This window comes from Myotis myotis, unplaced genomic scaffold (assembly GCF_014108235.1).
Source record: "Myotis myotis isolate mMyoMyo1 unplaced genomic scaffold, mMyoMyo1.p scaffold_m19_p_10, whole genome shotgun sequence".
NCBI lineage: Eukaryota > Metazoa > Chordata > Mammalia > Chiroptera > Vespertilionidae > Myotis > Myotis myotis.
In genome coordinates, this window is record NW_023416314.1 from 46,573,656 (window position 1) to 46,589,033 (window position 15,378).

Here is a 15,378-nt window from a genome sequence, read left to right on the forward strand (position 1 = left end):
CAAATTTATTGCAAAAATAATTTAATAAACCCAAGTAATCCCAGAGATACTTTTAAGGATTTAATGCATTTATTTTTTCTACACATACTAGAGGCCTGGTTCACGAAATTCATACACAGGTAGGGTCCCTAGGCCTGTCCAGTGATCAGGGCTGATTGAGGCTTTCCGGCTGCCAGATGGGGCCTTCCTTCCCCAGCTGCTGGCTGCCGGCCAGGGCCTTTCTTCCCCAGCTGCTGGCTGCCGGCCAGGGCCTTCCTTCGCTTGGCACCGTCCTCTGGTGGTCAGCGCAAGTCATATAGAGCAATCAAACTCCCGAGGGGACACAGCATGTTAGCCTTTTATATAGATAACTAGAGGCCTGGTGCACAAAATTTGTGAACTGGGGGGGAGGGGTGGTGTCCCTTAGCCTGACCTGCGCCCTCTTGTAGTCTGGGAGCCCTCGGGGGATGTCCAACTGCAGCGGAGGCTGGAGACGCTCCCACCACCACCCCACCACCACTGTGCTGGCCAGCCGTGAGCCTGGCTTCTGGCTGAGGGGCACACCCCCTGTGGGAGCATACTGACCACCAGGGGGCAGCTCTTACGTTGAGCATCTGCCCCCTGGTGGTCAGTGCATGTCATAGGGACCGGTTGTTCTGCCGTTCGGTCAATCTGCATATTATCCTTTATAGGTATCATGGTAGAAATGTGCCAAATTCAACCAATTCTCCAGAAAGTTTTGTTACTGAAATGTTCTTAAAGACATGATGGTAATAGTGTTTAAAGCAGGCTAGTGATAAATTAGCCTACTGAGAAAATTGACCAAATGGTCCAGCTTTATTTAAGAGCCTGGACTCACATTGGTAGAAGTGAAATATTTCCAAGCCATTAAATCAAGATATAAGGGACAGGAAGTGATTTGGGGAAAATATGAAGCTTATGGATCACCCTGAATACTTTGTACATTTGAACTCTATAGTCACTGGTAAGTACTGTTAACACAAAGTTCCATTGCCTGTGACAAAATCAGAATTAAGATTTCTCTCTGAATCAGATTAGAATTACAGCATCCTATCCACCACCACCATTTAATTTTTACAACTACTCAGTTCTGGGGATACAAAGATGTCATGTAAGAAACAGACTCATAAAAAAAACAAAACAAAGAAAAAAAGAAACAGACCCATAGCCCGGCTGCAGTGGCTCAGTGGTTGAGCATCTGTCTATGAACCAAGAGGTCACAGTTCAATTCCTGGTCAGGACACCTGGGTTGTGCACTTGATCCCCTATGTGGGGTATGCAGGAGGCAGCCGATCAATGATTCTCTCTCATCATTGATGTTTCTCTCTCTCTCTCTCTCCCTCTCCCTTCCTCTCTGAAATCAATTTTTAAAAAAAGAAAAAGACTCATAGAAATAGAACAGATTCATGTTGCCATAAGGGAAAGGGGTTGAGGGATGCTGTAAAAGGTGGGAGGGATTGAGTACAAACTGGTAGTTACATAATAGTCATGAGGATGTCAAATACAGCATAGCAAATACAGTCAATAATAAATATAGCAATAACTACGCATGCTGCCAGTTGGGTAATGTAAATACCAGGAGAAACACTGTAAAGTATGATTGGCTAACCACTATGCTGTACACCTGAAACTAACACAAAATAATACTGAATGTAAACTGTAATTTTAAATTTTTTAAAAAGGGGGACTAAAAGAAAAAAAAAATGTCCTGTGACTGCAATCTGCAATTAAAGGGTAATATAAAAATTATTAGTGTTTTAAGGAATAGTCTATAGGCATGGGACTTGGTAATAAATAGCTGAACTGCATCAAATATTCTGATCCCTTTAATAACATTTCTTTTTTAACATTGATTTGTTGCTCCACACTTAGTTATGCATTCATTGGTAGCTTCTTGTATGTGCCCTGATGGGGGATGGAACAGCCAATCTTAGCGTTATCAGAACACTATCCAACTGAGCTACCCGCCCCCCACCAGGGTTTAGTAACATTTCTGATTACCAAATACAGTTATAACACCTGGAAGGCTCAGAAAATATAAATTAAAACACTTTTTTTAAAAGTACACCTTGTTTTTCATTTGAATTCTTATATTGTACTCCCATATGACAAAAGGAATCTATGCATTGGGTATGAAGCTGTTTTAAATGAGTCAATTCCTCCAGTTTAAATAACCTAGTCCAATTTTTGTCACATTTTTCATTTTTATAAGGGAGTAAAAAAAAAAAAAATAACTTCTTTCAATGTCTAAGTAATAGTATTCAAACGAAACTCAAAAATCCCTATTTTCCTTCGAATGGCGTTTGGGCATCAATTATGCCCCCCACGCTCCACCAAGAAATAAGGTACCAGTTAAATTCTCAAACTAGGTTCCACTGTCAATCAAGACATTTAAATTATCCTCACTTAGCTATTTTTAACTTCCTTTAGATTTACCCCTTTGGCCACTTCATAACCATCTGAAATGCCTGACACCAAGTCTAACATCATCCGGCTCTCTCCAATCTTTGCAGGCAGAACGCGCACCTCCGGTAACGGGGGCCTTCGCATTCTCGTAACTCAATTCTGCACCTGAATGCCGATGTAACAAACCTCGAGTCTTTGCACTTTCATCCCATTTTAACTCAGCCTGGCTGCCAAAGCAAATGAACTTCCTACATACTCCAAAAATGGCTAGTATTTTCGATAGTTTTTGTTTTTGGTGGTTTGTTTGTTTTTTTAGATCCTCACTCGAGGATACGTTTTAGAGAGGGAGGGAGACGGAGAGAAACAACTGATCGGTGGCCTCCGGTAGGCGCCGGGCAGTGTTCGACCACAACCTAGGTTTGCGAACTGACCGGGAACCAAACCCGCAACCTTTTGGTGAACCGGGGTCCAGGACGCTCCAACCGAGCCACCCGGGCAGTTTAAATTGGGGTGGAGACCTACAAATCATTGCCTAAACCTAACACGATGTATTCACTCTCACTACGTTCAGGGAACCCGAGGCAATGCTTTCCTTTAATTCGCGACACATACAAAAGATAAAGTGAAAAAGGAGCATTACGGACGACTTCAAATCCTGAACCTGAACAACACGGGAGCGATCAAAGATCCGCAGTATCTCCCAACGAAGTCCCAAACCATCTCCGGCTGCCAAGCTCCTCCGACGCTTCGGCAGGGGTAGGAGGCTCACCCTCCCGCCGGACTGTCGATGCCCCGGAGACTGGACAGGCGCGGAGAGGGTTGGCAGTCGCGAACTGGCATACGGCAGCTCTCAGAAAGCAAAGCCCTCATCCAGGCCCAAAGGCCTCAGCTGACACCGAGAGCCCCCAGGGAGCTGCTAGGCATCCATCCCATCCTGTCCCATCCCTCCCAACCCCTTCCCTCCCAACCGGGCGATGCTCGGCAATCGCTAGGCAAAGCGGAACCCGTCCCCAGAACGTGGTCCAGTAAGCCCACCGGGAGAGCCCAGATCACCCGCCAGCCCCTGTGGGGAAAATGGCGTCAGTCACCCCTTCTCCCTCCCGGCTAGTCACAAGGACCAGCCTCCCTCCCTCGCTACAAAATGGCGCCTCCCGCTGGGGCCCCGGAATCTGCATAATTCACTTGCCAGCGAGGCGGTGCCGATCTGGGATGAACGGTTCTGCTAACCACTCAGACACAGGAACTTCGATTCCGCATTTCAGGCAAGCCACTCCGGCACTGCTCTGACGGCATGACGTCACCAAAATGGGGCGGGGATAAGCTGGTCTCTCGCGTCGCCTAAATTTGAGCCAATGGCAAGCAGGAGCTGCCTCACGAGTGACGCAGTGTCAGCCCAATGGAAGCTGGGGGCGGGCTTCAGACTGGGTATGCGTGTTGCGGGGTTTGGGGGCCGGGCGGCTGTTTCCTGTCCTGGTGCATGGTGGTCGGACGAAGGAATTGTTGGAAAATTTTCTCGGAGGTTCGTATATAAATGTGTTTTTACCCAGTGTGCATTATTCTCCGCCCGGCCGCCGCCCTTAGCGCAGTGGCGCGGGCCCGCTCGGGCCCCGGGCCTGACTCCGGCTGCTCAGCCTCTGCCGAAGGCCCTTCTGATTTCACGGCCGGCCGCGGCACCGGCGCCCGGGCAGAAGCGGAGTTTATTAATAACCCGCGGCCGCCACTCTGAGGTGGCGGACCTTTTCTCGCCGAGGACGCCACCCCTCCCCCCCGTTGTCTTTGCGCGCCGCGCCCCGCCTGTTCCCCTCGGGGGACCGCCGCGGAGAGGGACGGGAGGGTGGAGACCTCTGGAGCCTGGCGGCGCCTTTCGGCCGGAGCTCCACGCGGAGCGGGTCCCCAGGCGCTCCCGCGGCGAGGCTCCGCCAGCTGGGACGGCGGGTCGCGGGCCGCACCGGGCCCCAGCTGTGGTGCCGGCGGCGGGACCGGCCGTGGGCCCGCTCGGACCCCGCCTGAACGTCGCACCTAGAATTTCCTCCCACCTAGATCGTGGGCAGATTCATTGTTTTTCTTCAGTTAAATAAAAAAGATATTTAGGTCACTGAGGCCTCGCACCAAATATTAGAAATTGTCAATTTTACCATTCCTCCTTTTTGTCGGTTTTGGTCAAAGAGTGAATGAGTCCTTGTTGCTTTGTAACATGTTATTGTGGAACGTGAACCAATTTATTCCCTCCTCTTACAGTATTTTAAACGTTCTTCCCCCAACCCACCCCCTCGGAATTAACGAAGTTAAGCAAAAAAAAAAAAAAAAAAAAAAAATAGGGGAAAAGAATACCATTGCTAAACCCATTATATATTTAAAATGAATTTAAGCCTTTGCTTTGGAAGTGTCTAATCAGCTGGTATAATCATTGTGGGATGTGGTGGAAAATTGTAGGTTGGAGATTGTGGTGAGCTTTGTCCTGCATCTTAATAAAAGATAAGTGGTTTGGCTGTAGCTGACAAAAATCTGTGCAATACTTAGTATTTCATTAAGTGTTTAGATGATAAGATGATCATCCAAACCCTGATGAGATGATCAGATTTGCAACTAATTCAGGTGTATGTTGGAAATTACCTAGCCTCTCCCACTTTTTTAAATAGCTTTATATAATTTTTTTATATAATAGCTTTTAATATAATTTTTATAGAATAGCTTTATATAATTCACATACCTTACAATTCACCCATTTAAAGTGTAATTATGTTGGTTTGGTGTATTGAGAGTTATGCCAACCCATCACCACCATCAATTTTATAACATGTTCTCTCCAAAAAGAAACTACCCATTAAGTTACTCCCCGTTCCCTTTAATCCTCCCACCCGTCCCTTCCCCAGCCACTCATCTACAGATTTGTCTATTTTGAACATTTCATATTAATCTTCAGGATGTGAACCTTTTTGATTGACTTTATCTTAGAATAGTATCTGCAAGTTTCCTTCATGTTACAGCATTATTGATGCTTCATTTCTTTCATGTATGGACATAGCATGTTCTATTTACCAACATCTGTTGATGGCCATATAGATTGTTTCCACCATTTGTCTCTTATATGTAATGTTGCTATGAATATTGTGTACAAGTTTTTGTGTGGACATATTTTCATTTTTCTTGGAGATTATATGTGTGTGTGTGTATATATATATATATATATATATATGCACATATACCTAGAAGTAGAATTTCTTGATCATATAGTTGGTAGCTACCAGTATATTTAACCTTTTGAGAAACTGTCAAATTGTTTTCCGAAGTATGAGAGTTCCCATTTCTTCATATCCTTGCCAGTACTTGTTATTATCAGTCTCTTTGATAAGTAGCCATTTTAGTGGGAATGAAGTGGTATCTCTTAGGGATTTTGATTTGCATTTCCCAATGGCTTATGGTATTGAGCATTTTTTTCATGTGTTTATTGGCCATTTGTATATCTTTTTTTTTTTTATTATTGATTTTTTACAGAGAGGAAGGGAGAGAGATAGAGAGTTAGAAACACTGATGAGAGAGAAACATCGGTCAGCTGCCTCCTGCACACCCCGTACTGGGGATGTGCCCGCAACCCAGGTACATGCCCTTGACCGGAATTGAACCCGGGACCCTTCAGTCCGCAGGCCGACGCTCTATCCACTGAGCCAAACCGGTTTCGGCCATTTGTATATCTTTAGAGAAATGTTGAGTTTGGTCCTTTCTCCTTTTTTAAAATTGGATTGCTTGTCTATTACTGAGTTGTAAGAGGTCTTTATATAAAAGTCCCTTATCAGATACAAGATTTGCAAAATGTTTGTAGCCATTGGCTGCAAGTGGAGATATTGCTGTGAAGTGAGGATTCATTGTGCTCCTCATAGAAAGATGACCTACCTGGCTTGGGGAATTGTACCTCTACTATTACTTCAGCTGTACCTCTACTATAATTATTTATAATGTACATGCAGTTTATGATCATGTGAGGAGAATTTTCTGAGTCCTGAGGTTTTCATCATTACTCAGTTTGGACATTTTTAATCTAATTTTTGCTTTTTTTGTTTTAACCTGAGGTTTCACTTAGTTCTGAGTCTTTTTGCTCCTTGCTTTATTTTAGGACAGTGACTTTTTAAGATTCGGGTTGCATGTGTCATTGCTCCTTTTTATGCTTAATTTGTGAGACAGTATTTTAAACTTTATGTGGTCCTGCCTGGGTAGCTCAGTTGGTTAGAGCTTCTTCCCCATACGTTAAGGTTGTGGGTTCAATCCCCAATCAAGGCACATACAAGAATCAACCAGCAAATGCATAAATAAATGGAACAAGTCATTGTGTTTCTCTCACTCGCTCTCCCTTTTCTTCTTTCTCAAATCAATAAAATTTTTAAAAAATAACAAACTTTCTTTTACTGTCAACCAAAGTTATTTTGTTTTTAAAGATGGATTTAGACTGAGAAATCGCCCTCATAGAAAAGAAAATTTTGAAAACAATAATAAACTTTTCTCCATACTTTTCCATGGATCTAATCCCATTTTAAAACTGGTATAGTGAGAACTCTGCACCCTGTGGAAATAATTTGTCGTTAATGTGTAGACATGGGCACTTAACTCCAAACTATGTTTGTTGTACTTAAAATACCACTTTACTCAGCACTTAACTTTGACTAGGCACTAAATTGAATAATTTATTGAGTGGTTTACAAATGTACATAAATGTATTACCTTCCCTATAAACTTAAGTCAAGTACTGGAGTTATCCCTATTTTGCAAGTGAGTCAACTGAGGTGAGAGTGACTTGTCCAGCTATTACACAGCAGAGCTGTGACTTGAAGAAAGCCCAGTCTATCAACCTACCAGGTACCCACCTCTTTAACTTTTAAAATACAATCTGTATTTCCTAGAATGATACGGTATTTTGAGTACTTAATATGCCATAGCATGTATGTTAATGTGCTGTTTGTACACATTTTTAAGTTAAATAATAATGAAAGCATTTGGCCTAGTATTATAAACACAGAGATTTATAAAATATGAAGTAATGGTCACAAGAAATTGGAATCATTAAAATGAATGACACTTTATACATGCTATATACACATAATACAGTGGCATATTGTGAAAAGTGAGACGCAATGAAAAGAGTATTGGAATAAAAAAAGACCTAATTTTTAATCCCATCAAGTTAATAGAGGACAATTTTAAAGCACTCTGCAACATGAGATATGTTAAACCCATTAGATATTTATTGAACATATAATCTTAGGAGTCAAAATTCCAGAGACTCAGAGGACACAGCACATACTTAGAAGGATATAGTCTAATGGGCAGAATGGATCAGGTAGTGAGGGGCTAGTGACAATTAAAGGCTGTTCCCTGTGTTTGGACTGCCCTTTATACTCTTCTACCCCTAGGAAATGCTTATTTATCTTTTTATGCCCAAACTTATATGTCCTAGTCTTTGTATCCCTGAGGCAAAGCTAGGTGTTGCTTTCTCTATTAATGCTTCTTTTTGTTTATAATAACTACTTTTAGTTTTTAAGATCATAGACATTATCATGGTGAAAATTTTTTTTTTAACTTACAGAAGATATACAGTAAATATTGAGTCCTTTCCCCACTCACCCTCAGTCTCCTAGTCCCATTTCTGGGAGGTAACCACTTGTATTTTTAAATGTAGATATTTATATATTTTAAAAAAAACCACATGAATTCTTAGTTACGGGGAAATAACAAACTTTCCTCTATCCTCAAAGTTCTTCGGGCTGGTTGAATAATCAAACAGACATGATACAGATTAGCAAGAGAAAAATAACCAAATTTAATACATACCCTCCCCCCCCCCCAAATATGAAAGAGTCAGAAACCCCCACATGATAGTGGTTCAGAGAGAGGAAGGGGAATTGAGGTATATAAGATAACCTGAGCTAGGAATGAGATCATGTACCTTGGGGGCTTCAAAGAGTTATTGCAGAATGATAAGAACACGTGTATTTTATAGAAGTTTGTATTTGCCAGCAATTTGTGTCCAGGAAATAGTTGTTTCTTCATCTTTCAGTTGGTATAGATTTTTTTTCCATTAGGATCAAAACTATAGATACTAAAGCCTTTCTGGAGAAATTTAATAGTTGACCAACTTTCAGACAAGAGAGAACTTTTATTTATTTCAGATATGTGAGCTACCTATTGATGCTATATATTAGAGTTATTTGGAGATTTGTAAATGAAAGAAAAGGACAAATGCTTACGTTATGATAAAAACTTAGACGTTTATTTTATTTTATTTTGAGAATACATTTATTAAAACTGAGGACAGTGAAACAAAGGAAGGACTTAAGGTAGAAGAAACAACAGGAGAGAGCGTGGTTCACAGATCAATGCTCAACCACTGAGTTACATCGGCCAGGCCATATTGTGCTTTTAAATATTGACGTTGAAAATCAGATCTTTAGATCTGTAAAGGTCCTCAAGAGATACCCTTGTCCAGTTCCCTGGCCCAGGGCAGCTAAATTATCCCAACTCCTGTTTGAGACCACTCAGAGTCCACATAGGTAAAGGAACCTAGAGATAGAAGGAAGGAAGGGGGTTATGGTGGTGATTGGTACAAGAGCCATTCATTCATCTATTTATTCTGCACCTATTGTATATCTTCTAAGTGCCAACTATTTATTAGGTACTTAAGTCAGCAGTGATCAAACAGATAAAAATCCCTATCTGTCCTAGTGAAGGGGGAAATAGACAAACAAAATAAAAAGTAAGTGCATGTAATATGTCAGTAATACTATGCAGAAATATGAAGGAGGCCAGAGGGGTAGGGATGTCATGGTTGGGGTAGGAGGTGCAGTTTGAATGAAATGAACAAGGAAGCTCTCATTGGAGTGGCATTGAACAAAGACTTGAAGAAGAGGGAATAATAATGAAAATGCTGGAAAGAATGTTTGAGGCAGAAGGAACATCAAATGTAAATGTCCTGAGGCAGCAGAACACCAAGTATGTTTGAGGAAAAGCAAGGACATCAATGTGGCTGAAATAGAAGGAATGAGATGAAGAGCAGCAGGAATTGAGGGGCAAGATCATTGGCCTTATAGGCTAGTATAAGGACTTTGGCTTTACTTTGAGAAGTCATCAGAAGGTTTTGAGCCTGCTGTATTGAGAGGAGATTGTGGGGAGGTCACAGCAGGAGCAGGGAGATAGTTAGGATGTTTTTGCAGTAATGTTGGTGAGGGATGGGAGTGGCTTGGATCAGGGAAGTAATGGTGAAAATTGTGAGAAGTGGCCAGATTCAGGATAGATTTCTGAAGACTGAGTCAACAGATTGCTAGTGGATTATAAGTGGGAATCTTCAATCATGTTAAACCCAAAGAACTCTAATTATGGGAATTTTAGACATGGTCCATAACTGATAGGCAAGACTTGTCAGTGTGTTCAATAATTCACTGGTGAATTATGAAAAGCATGCCTTGGACTTTGGGTTCATACTCTTACCCTGCATATTCAGTGAAATTTCAGCTTATTTCAAACATTGTTTACTTCTTAGCATTTTTTTAAGATTCATAAATATTCTTTTTAGCTTTTATTTCCTATGCATTGTTCTTTGTTCTCAAGTGTCTATATTTTTCTTCAAGGTAAAAAATGTTGTTAGCCCAAATAAATCGAGATTCTCAGGGAATGACAGAGTTTCCTGGAGGAGGAATGGAGGCTCAGCATGTTACCCTGTGCCTGACAGAGGCAGTAACTGTGGCAGGTGAGCAGTCTTGTTTGAAGGGATCGTGTGGGCTTGGAAATACCATTTATCTTAAGGGAAAATTAAAAATCACAACACTGTGTTTACTTCCCTCTTCTTGTTTATCTAAAGACAACCCAAAGCTAAGCCTTTGGGTGGCATTTTTATCTTCATGTGGATGCTGGGTATGGCAGGGCAGGGAAACGTTTTTGTAAGTACTAGAAAAAGTCCCATTTGAGTCTAAATTAATCAGTCTGCCTTTTGCCTAATTTTCATTTTTAAAAAATAATTTAAATAGCATATGCATATGATGTTATCTAAAGAAAATAACTCTTTTTATGATAGATGCTGATAATTTAGAAAATATGGAAGGTGTAAGCTTACAAGCAGTAACACTTGCAGATGGTTCTACCGCTTATATACAACACAATTCTAAAGGTATGTGCCTCATATATAACCCATTGGTTAATACCAGCAATGTATAATAACCTCAGAGTTGAGCACTTAGCAACTATACATGATCTTAACTTAGCAACTATACCCCTTCCTAATCCCTCCTAAAGATGCTGTATTGCATATGGTGATTTTCAGCAGTCTCAGTTTAACTTATTTTTTAAAATAAATATGTTTTTATGGATTTTTAGAGAGAAACATTGATTGGCTACCTCCTGCATGTCCTCCACTGGGGACTGAGCCCGCAACCTGAGCATATGCCCCAACCTCAAATCGAACCAGTGACCTCTTTTGTGCATGGGAGGACACTCAACCAACTGAGCCACACTGACTGAGCTCAGTTTAACTTAAATATTGTTTTAATTTGGGGACACCCTTTGAGATATTCAGAAGATACTGTGGAGAATCAAAATTAGTGAGGCAGGAAGGAGTGTCCCCAACCTAATTCTAGTAAGACCTTTCTTGCTTTTTAAATTCAAATTATTATTTATTTATTTATTTTGATTGATTTTCCACAGAGAAGAAGGGAGAGGGATAGAGAGCTAGAAACATCGATGAGAGAGAAACATCGACCAGTTGCCTCCTGCACGCCCCCCAGTGAGGATGTGCCCGCAACCAAGGCACATGCCCCCGACCGGAATCGAACCCGGGACCCTTGAGTCCGCAGGCCGACGCTCTATCCACTGAGCCAAACCGGTTCAGCTAATATTTTTAAGAAATATATTCAGGGATGAGAATGACAGCTGGCCTCACATACACGGACATATTGTCTATTCTTCCCAGCTCCAGCTTCCCCCTAGTCAGAGTACTGTTCCTAGGTGGCTCTGAAAGGCATATAGAGGTTATACTCATGTAGCCTGCTATAATGAGCCACTCTTCCTCTTGAACTTGTCTAATTGAAAATTGGAGGGGAGGAAGGATGGCTGAGGGAGGATTTTCTGCTTTCTGTAGGATCACTGGATGTGTTATTGAATTGCCTCAGAACATTGAGGGAAGAATCAAGATGAACATGATCTTAAGTAGTGTATGTTTTTATAGTTGATAATCATTTTGAAATTGTATAAAATTTAAAATTTTGTTTGTGCTAATTTGTTGGCTTAAATGTTTTTTTGTTCCAGATGGAAAACTCATAGATGGCCAGGTCATTCAGTTGGAAGACGGTTCTGCTGCCTATGTTCAACATGTACCCATACCTAAAAGTAGTAAGTATTTGATGCTACTTACCTTCCTGTTTTTCATACTGCAGTATTTGCTACCTCAAGCTCCTCTTACTACTTAAACTCAGTCCTGATCTCTAGTCCTCCTCTGAAAGGGAAGATCAGTAGATGTCACATAGAGCTTATAAAGACCATTTTAACTTGATTGAGACTTTGTCTCAAAATAATAGAAAAGCACTTACTGGACTGCACTCTGGAGATAAGTGTGCAACAGTCCTAATATTTCTATTATTTTAGCTATTTAGCTAAATCCTACATGTCTCTGATTTTTTCCCCTTTTTTCTTTTTCTTCTTTCAACTCTTCTAATCCCCTGGTACATATTCCTAATATAAGTAGGAATATCTTTTTTTTTTTTTTTTTTTTTTTAAGTAGGACTATCTTAATAGCTTTTTACCATTAAGCACTTATTCAGAGTAGCTTTACTGAAATTACTTAAATGTTCAAGAACCCATAGAGCAAGGGTAGTTTTTATAATGTGTTCAATGATTTATTTTACTTATTTTACTCTGTTGTTGAATGATCAGAAAACATGGGATCTAAATGTAAGCATTGTTCTCGAGCAGGGGACAGTTTACGTCTAGAGGATGGTCAAGCCGTGCAGTTAGAAGATGGAACTACAGCCTTTATTCACCATACCTCCAAAGGTAAAATAGTTTTGGATGTGTGAATAAAGTAAGGAAGAAATGGGGACGTGGGAAAAATAAGACCTGCCTTTAGTTACTGAAGTGGTGTTATGTAAAAGAAGAATTATACTTGTTCTTAAATACAAGATGGCAGATTTTGGCACAATGTAAGGAAAAATTTCTGATAATTTGAGCTATCTTATAACAATTCAGAATAGCAAACCCCTGTTCCCTGAAGGACTTCAAATAGAGGCTACTTTTAAAATATGAAATTAGCCCTGACTGGTCTTTCTCAGTGGTTAGAGCATTGGCCCAAGCACTGAAGGGTCATGGGTTCGATTCCCAGTCAAGGGCACATACCTCAGTTGCAGGTTTGATCCCCTCCCTGGTCGGGTTGTGTGCGGGAGGCAACCAATTGATGTGATTCTTTCACATGGATGTTTCTCTCTCTCCCCCCCCCCCCTTTCCCCTTCCGCCTCCACTCCTCCCACTCTCTCTAAAAAGCAATGGAAAAAATATCTTTTGATATTTTTGAAGATTAAAAATCCTATATAATAAAAGGGTAATATGCAAATCAACCTAATGGCTGAACCACCAATCACTATAACATGCACTGACCACTAGGGGGCAGACGCTCAATGCAGGAGCTGCCTCCTGGTGGTCAGTTTGCTCCCACAGGGGGAGCACTGCTCAGCCACAAGCTGGGTTCACGGCTGGCGAGTGCAGTGGCAGTGGTGGTAGCCTCTCCCGCCTCCACAGCAGCACTAGGACCCCTCAGGGATGTCTGATTGCCAGCTGGCAAGTGGACATCCCCCGAGAAGTCCTGGACTGTGAGAGGGCACAAGTCGGGCTAAGGGACACCCCCCTCCCCCCAGTGCATGTATGTCATGCACTGGGCCTCTAGTATATATATAAAATATTTTAAAGTTAAATTGTTGACTTTTTTCTCTCTTAAATAGAACTTCTTTGCCTATTGTGTTAAAACTAAATTAAAATATCTGAAACAAATAGAGCAAAATACTAACGTTTATTAACTTCATGTGGTGAGGACCAGGGCTTTGAGGTAGAATTCATAGGTATAATGAGCACAGCTCTGCAGCAAGATATCTGGGTTCAAATCCTGGTCAGCTATTCTTTAGCTGTGTGACTTTGAACAAATTACTTAACCAAAAATATTTTTTTTCTTTAGCAGTGGGAGTTAATCATGGGTTCATTTCTAGTTGGACAGATTTACTATTTCATAATGCTGTATACAGCTTTGTATGGTTCTTTAAGGGGGGGGGGGCGGGGGGAACCATGGCCTTTGGAGTCACATTGACATGAATCCAGATCCTTGTTTTTTGACATACTGATTTTGGCTATTAATTAATTTTATTTATTTCCTGGTTCCTACGGAAAGTGACTTTACTTCCCAAAACCTCAACTTCCCATTTGTACAGTGGGGGTGGTAAATATACCTGCCTCACAGAATCGTGAGGATTGACTGAAATAGCACATGTAAAGCACATGAGTCAGAGTTCAGTGTAACTACTCAGTAAAACTTCATTCCCTTCTTCTTTTATTTATTTATTTATTTTTTAATATATTTTTATTGATTTTTTACAGAGAGGAAGGGAGAGAGATAGAGAGCCAGAAACATCGATGAGAGAGAAACATCGATCAGCTGTCTCCTGCACATTTCCCACTGGGGATGTGCCCGCAACCCAGGCACACGCCCTTGACCGGAATCAAACCCGGGACCCTTCAGTCCGCAGGCCGACGCTCCATCCACTGAGCCAAACCGTTTTGGCCCCTTCTTCTTTTAAATATGTAACTGTTCATCAGACTACCTTTAATTTAATGCCATTCTCTTCCATTCCCTCAGATAGTTATGACCAGAGCGCATTACAGGCAGTTCAGCTGGAAGATGGCACAACGGCTTACATCCACCATGCAGTGCAAGTCCCACAGTCTGATACCATCCTAGCAATTCAGGCTGATGGTACCGTGGCAGGTCTGCATACTGGGGATGCCACAATTGATCCTGAAACCATCAGTGCTTTGGAACAGTATGCAGCAAAGGTACATCATTTTACAGTATCAAGAGCAACCTTCTTTATTTTTCATTAAAAGAAAAGAAAACAAAAAAGTATACTGTATCCGATAAGAAACTGACAATTCAGAGTCAGAATCAGACAGCATCAAGGAGAAGATCAGCATCTTAACAGAAGTGTGTAGAAAGAAATATTGGAAGAAAAATAAGGGACGGGATAAGAGCTTATAGAAAATAAGTGGGTGACAGGTAACGAATAGAAGTTATATTCGAGGATGAGTGAGTGCCATAAGAGAAATAATAAAGTGTAAGTAAAACTTATGAATTAAGAAGTAGAAATTAGAACTTTGGAAAAGGTGAAGGAACGTCTCAAGTTTTATATCAAAACGGCTGGGTTTTTTTCCCTGTATTGAATATATATTTTTCATATAGTTTAAAAGGTTACTTTCCCAGTTTTTATTGTGAAAATTTTCACACACAGAAATAAGCAATAATGAACCTTCATGAACTTATCACCCTGTCTAAATAATTATCAAAATGTAAAACTGTTTAAAGCTTTATTTTATTCCTATAGGTATCCATTGATGGAAGTGAAAGTATAACAGGTACTGGAATGATTGGAGAAAATGAGCAAGAGAAAAAAATGCAGGTATGTAAAGCTACTTTTTTATATAAGAATTTCATTCTCAGCATTATTGTGCCCTTTTATGTATGAAAGCAAAAATAGGGAACTTGCCCTGGCCAGTTTTCTCAGTGGTTAGAGTGTTGGCCAGTGGACTAAAGGATTGTGGGTTAGATTCCTGGTCAAGGGTATGTACCTCAGTTGCAGGTTTGATCCCTGGCTTGGGTGGGGTGTGTGCAGGAGGCAACCAATTGATGTATGTGTCTCTCTCACATCACATCGATATTTCTCTCTCTTCCCCCCCCCCCTAAAA

The 15,378-nt window shown here is 41.1% G+C and overlaps 1 protein-coding gene across 4 annotated transcripts in view; it reads left to right on the top strand.

The window, feature by feature from the left end:
* Positions 1–3,539: 3,539 nt before the first annotated feature.
* The window catches only part of ZNF143 (zinc finger protein 143), a 32,992-nt gene continuing 21,153 nt past the window's right edge, over positions 3,540–15,378 (top strand). Inside the window, exons 1-7 of one of the 4 annotated variants that reach the window (XM_036325338.1) lie at positions 3,540–3,925; positions 10,020–10,138; positions 10,463–10,555; positions 11,689–11,772; positions 12,349–12,432; positions 14,276–14,472; positions 15,018–15,092. In XM_036325338.1, coding sequence (XP_036181231.1) covers positions 10,027–10,138; positions 10,463–10,555; positions 11,689–11,772; positions 12,349–12,432; positions 14,276–14,472; positions 15,018–15,092 — 645 coding nt within the window. In that variant the 5' untranslated portion in view covers positions 3,540–3,925; positions 10,020–10,026. Of the gene's footprint in view, positions 3,926–6,774; positions 7,255–10,019; positions 10,139–10,462; positions 10,556–11,688; positions 11,773–12,348; positions 12,433–14,275; positions 14,473–15,017; positions 15,093–15,378 lie in introns of those variants that run through there. The other 3 variants (XM_036325340.1, XM_036325339.1, XM_036325341.1) reach the window with 3 other exon arrangements.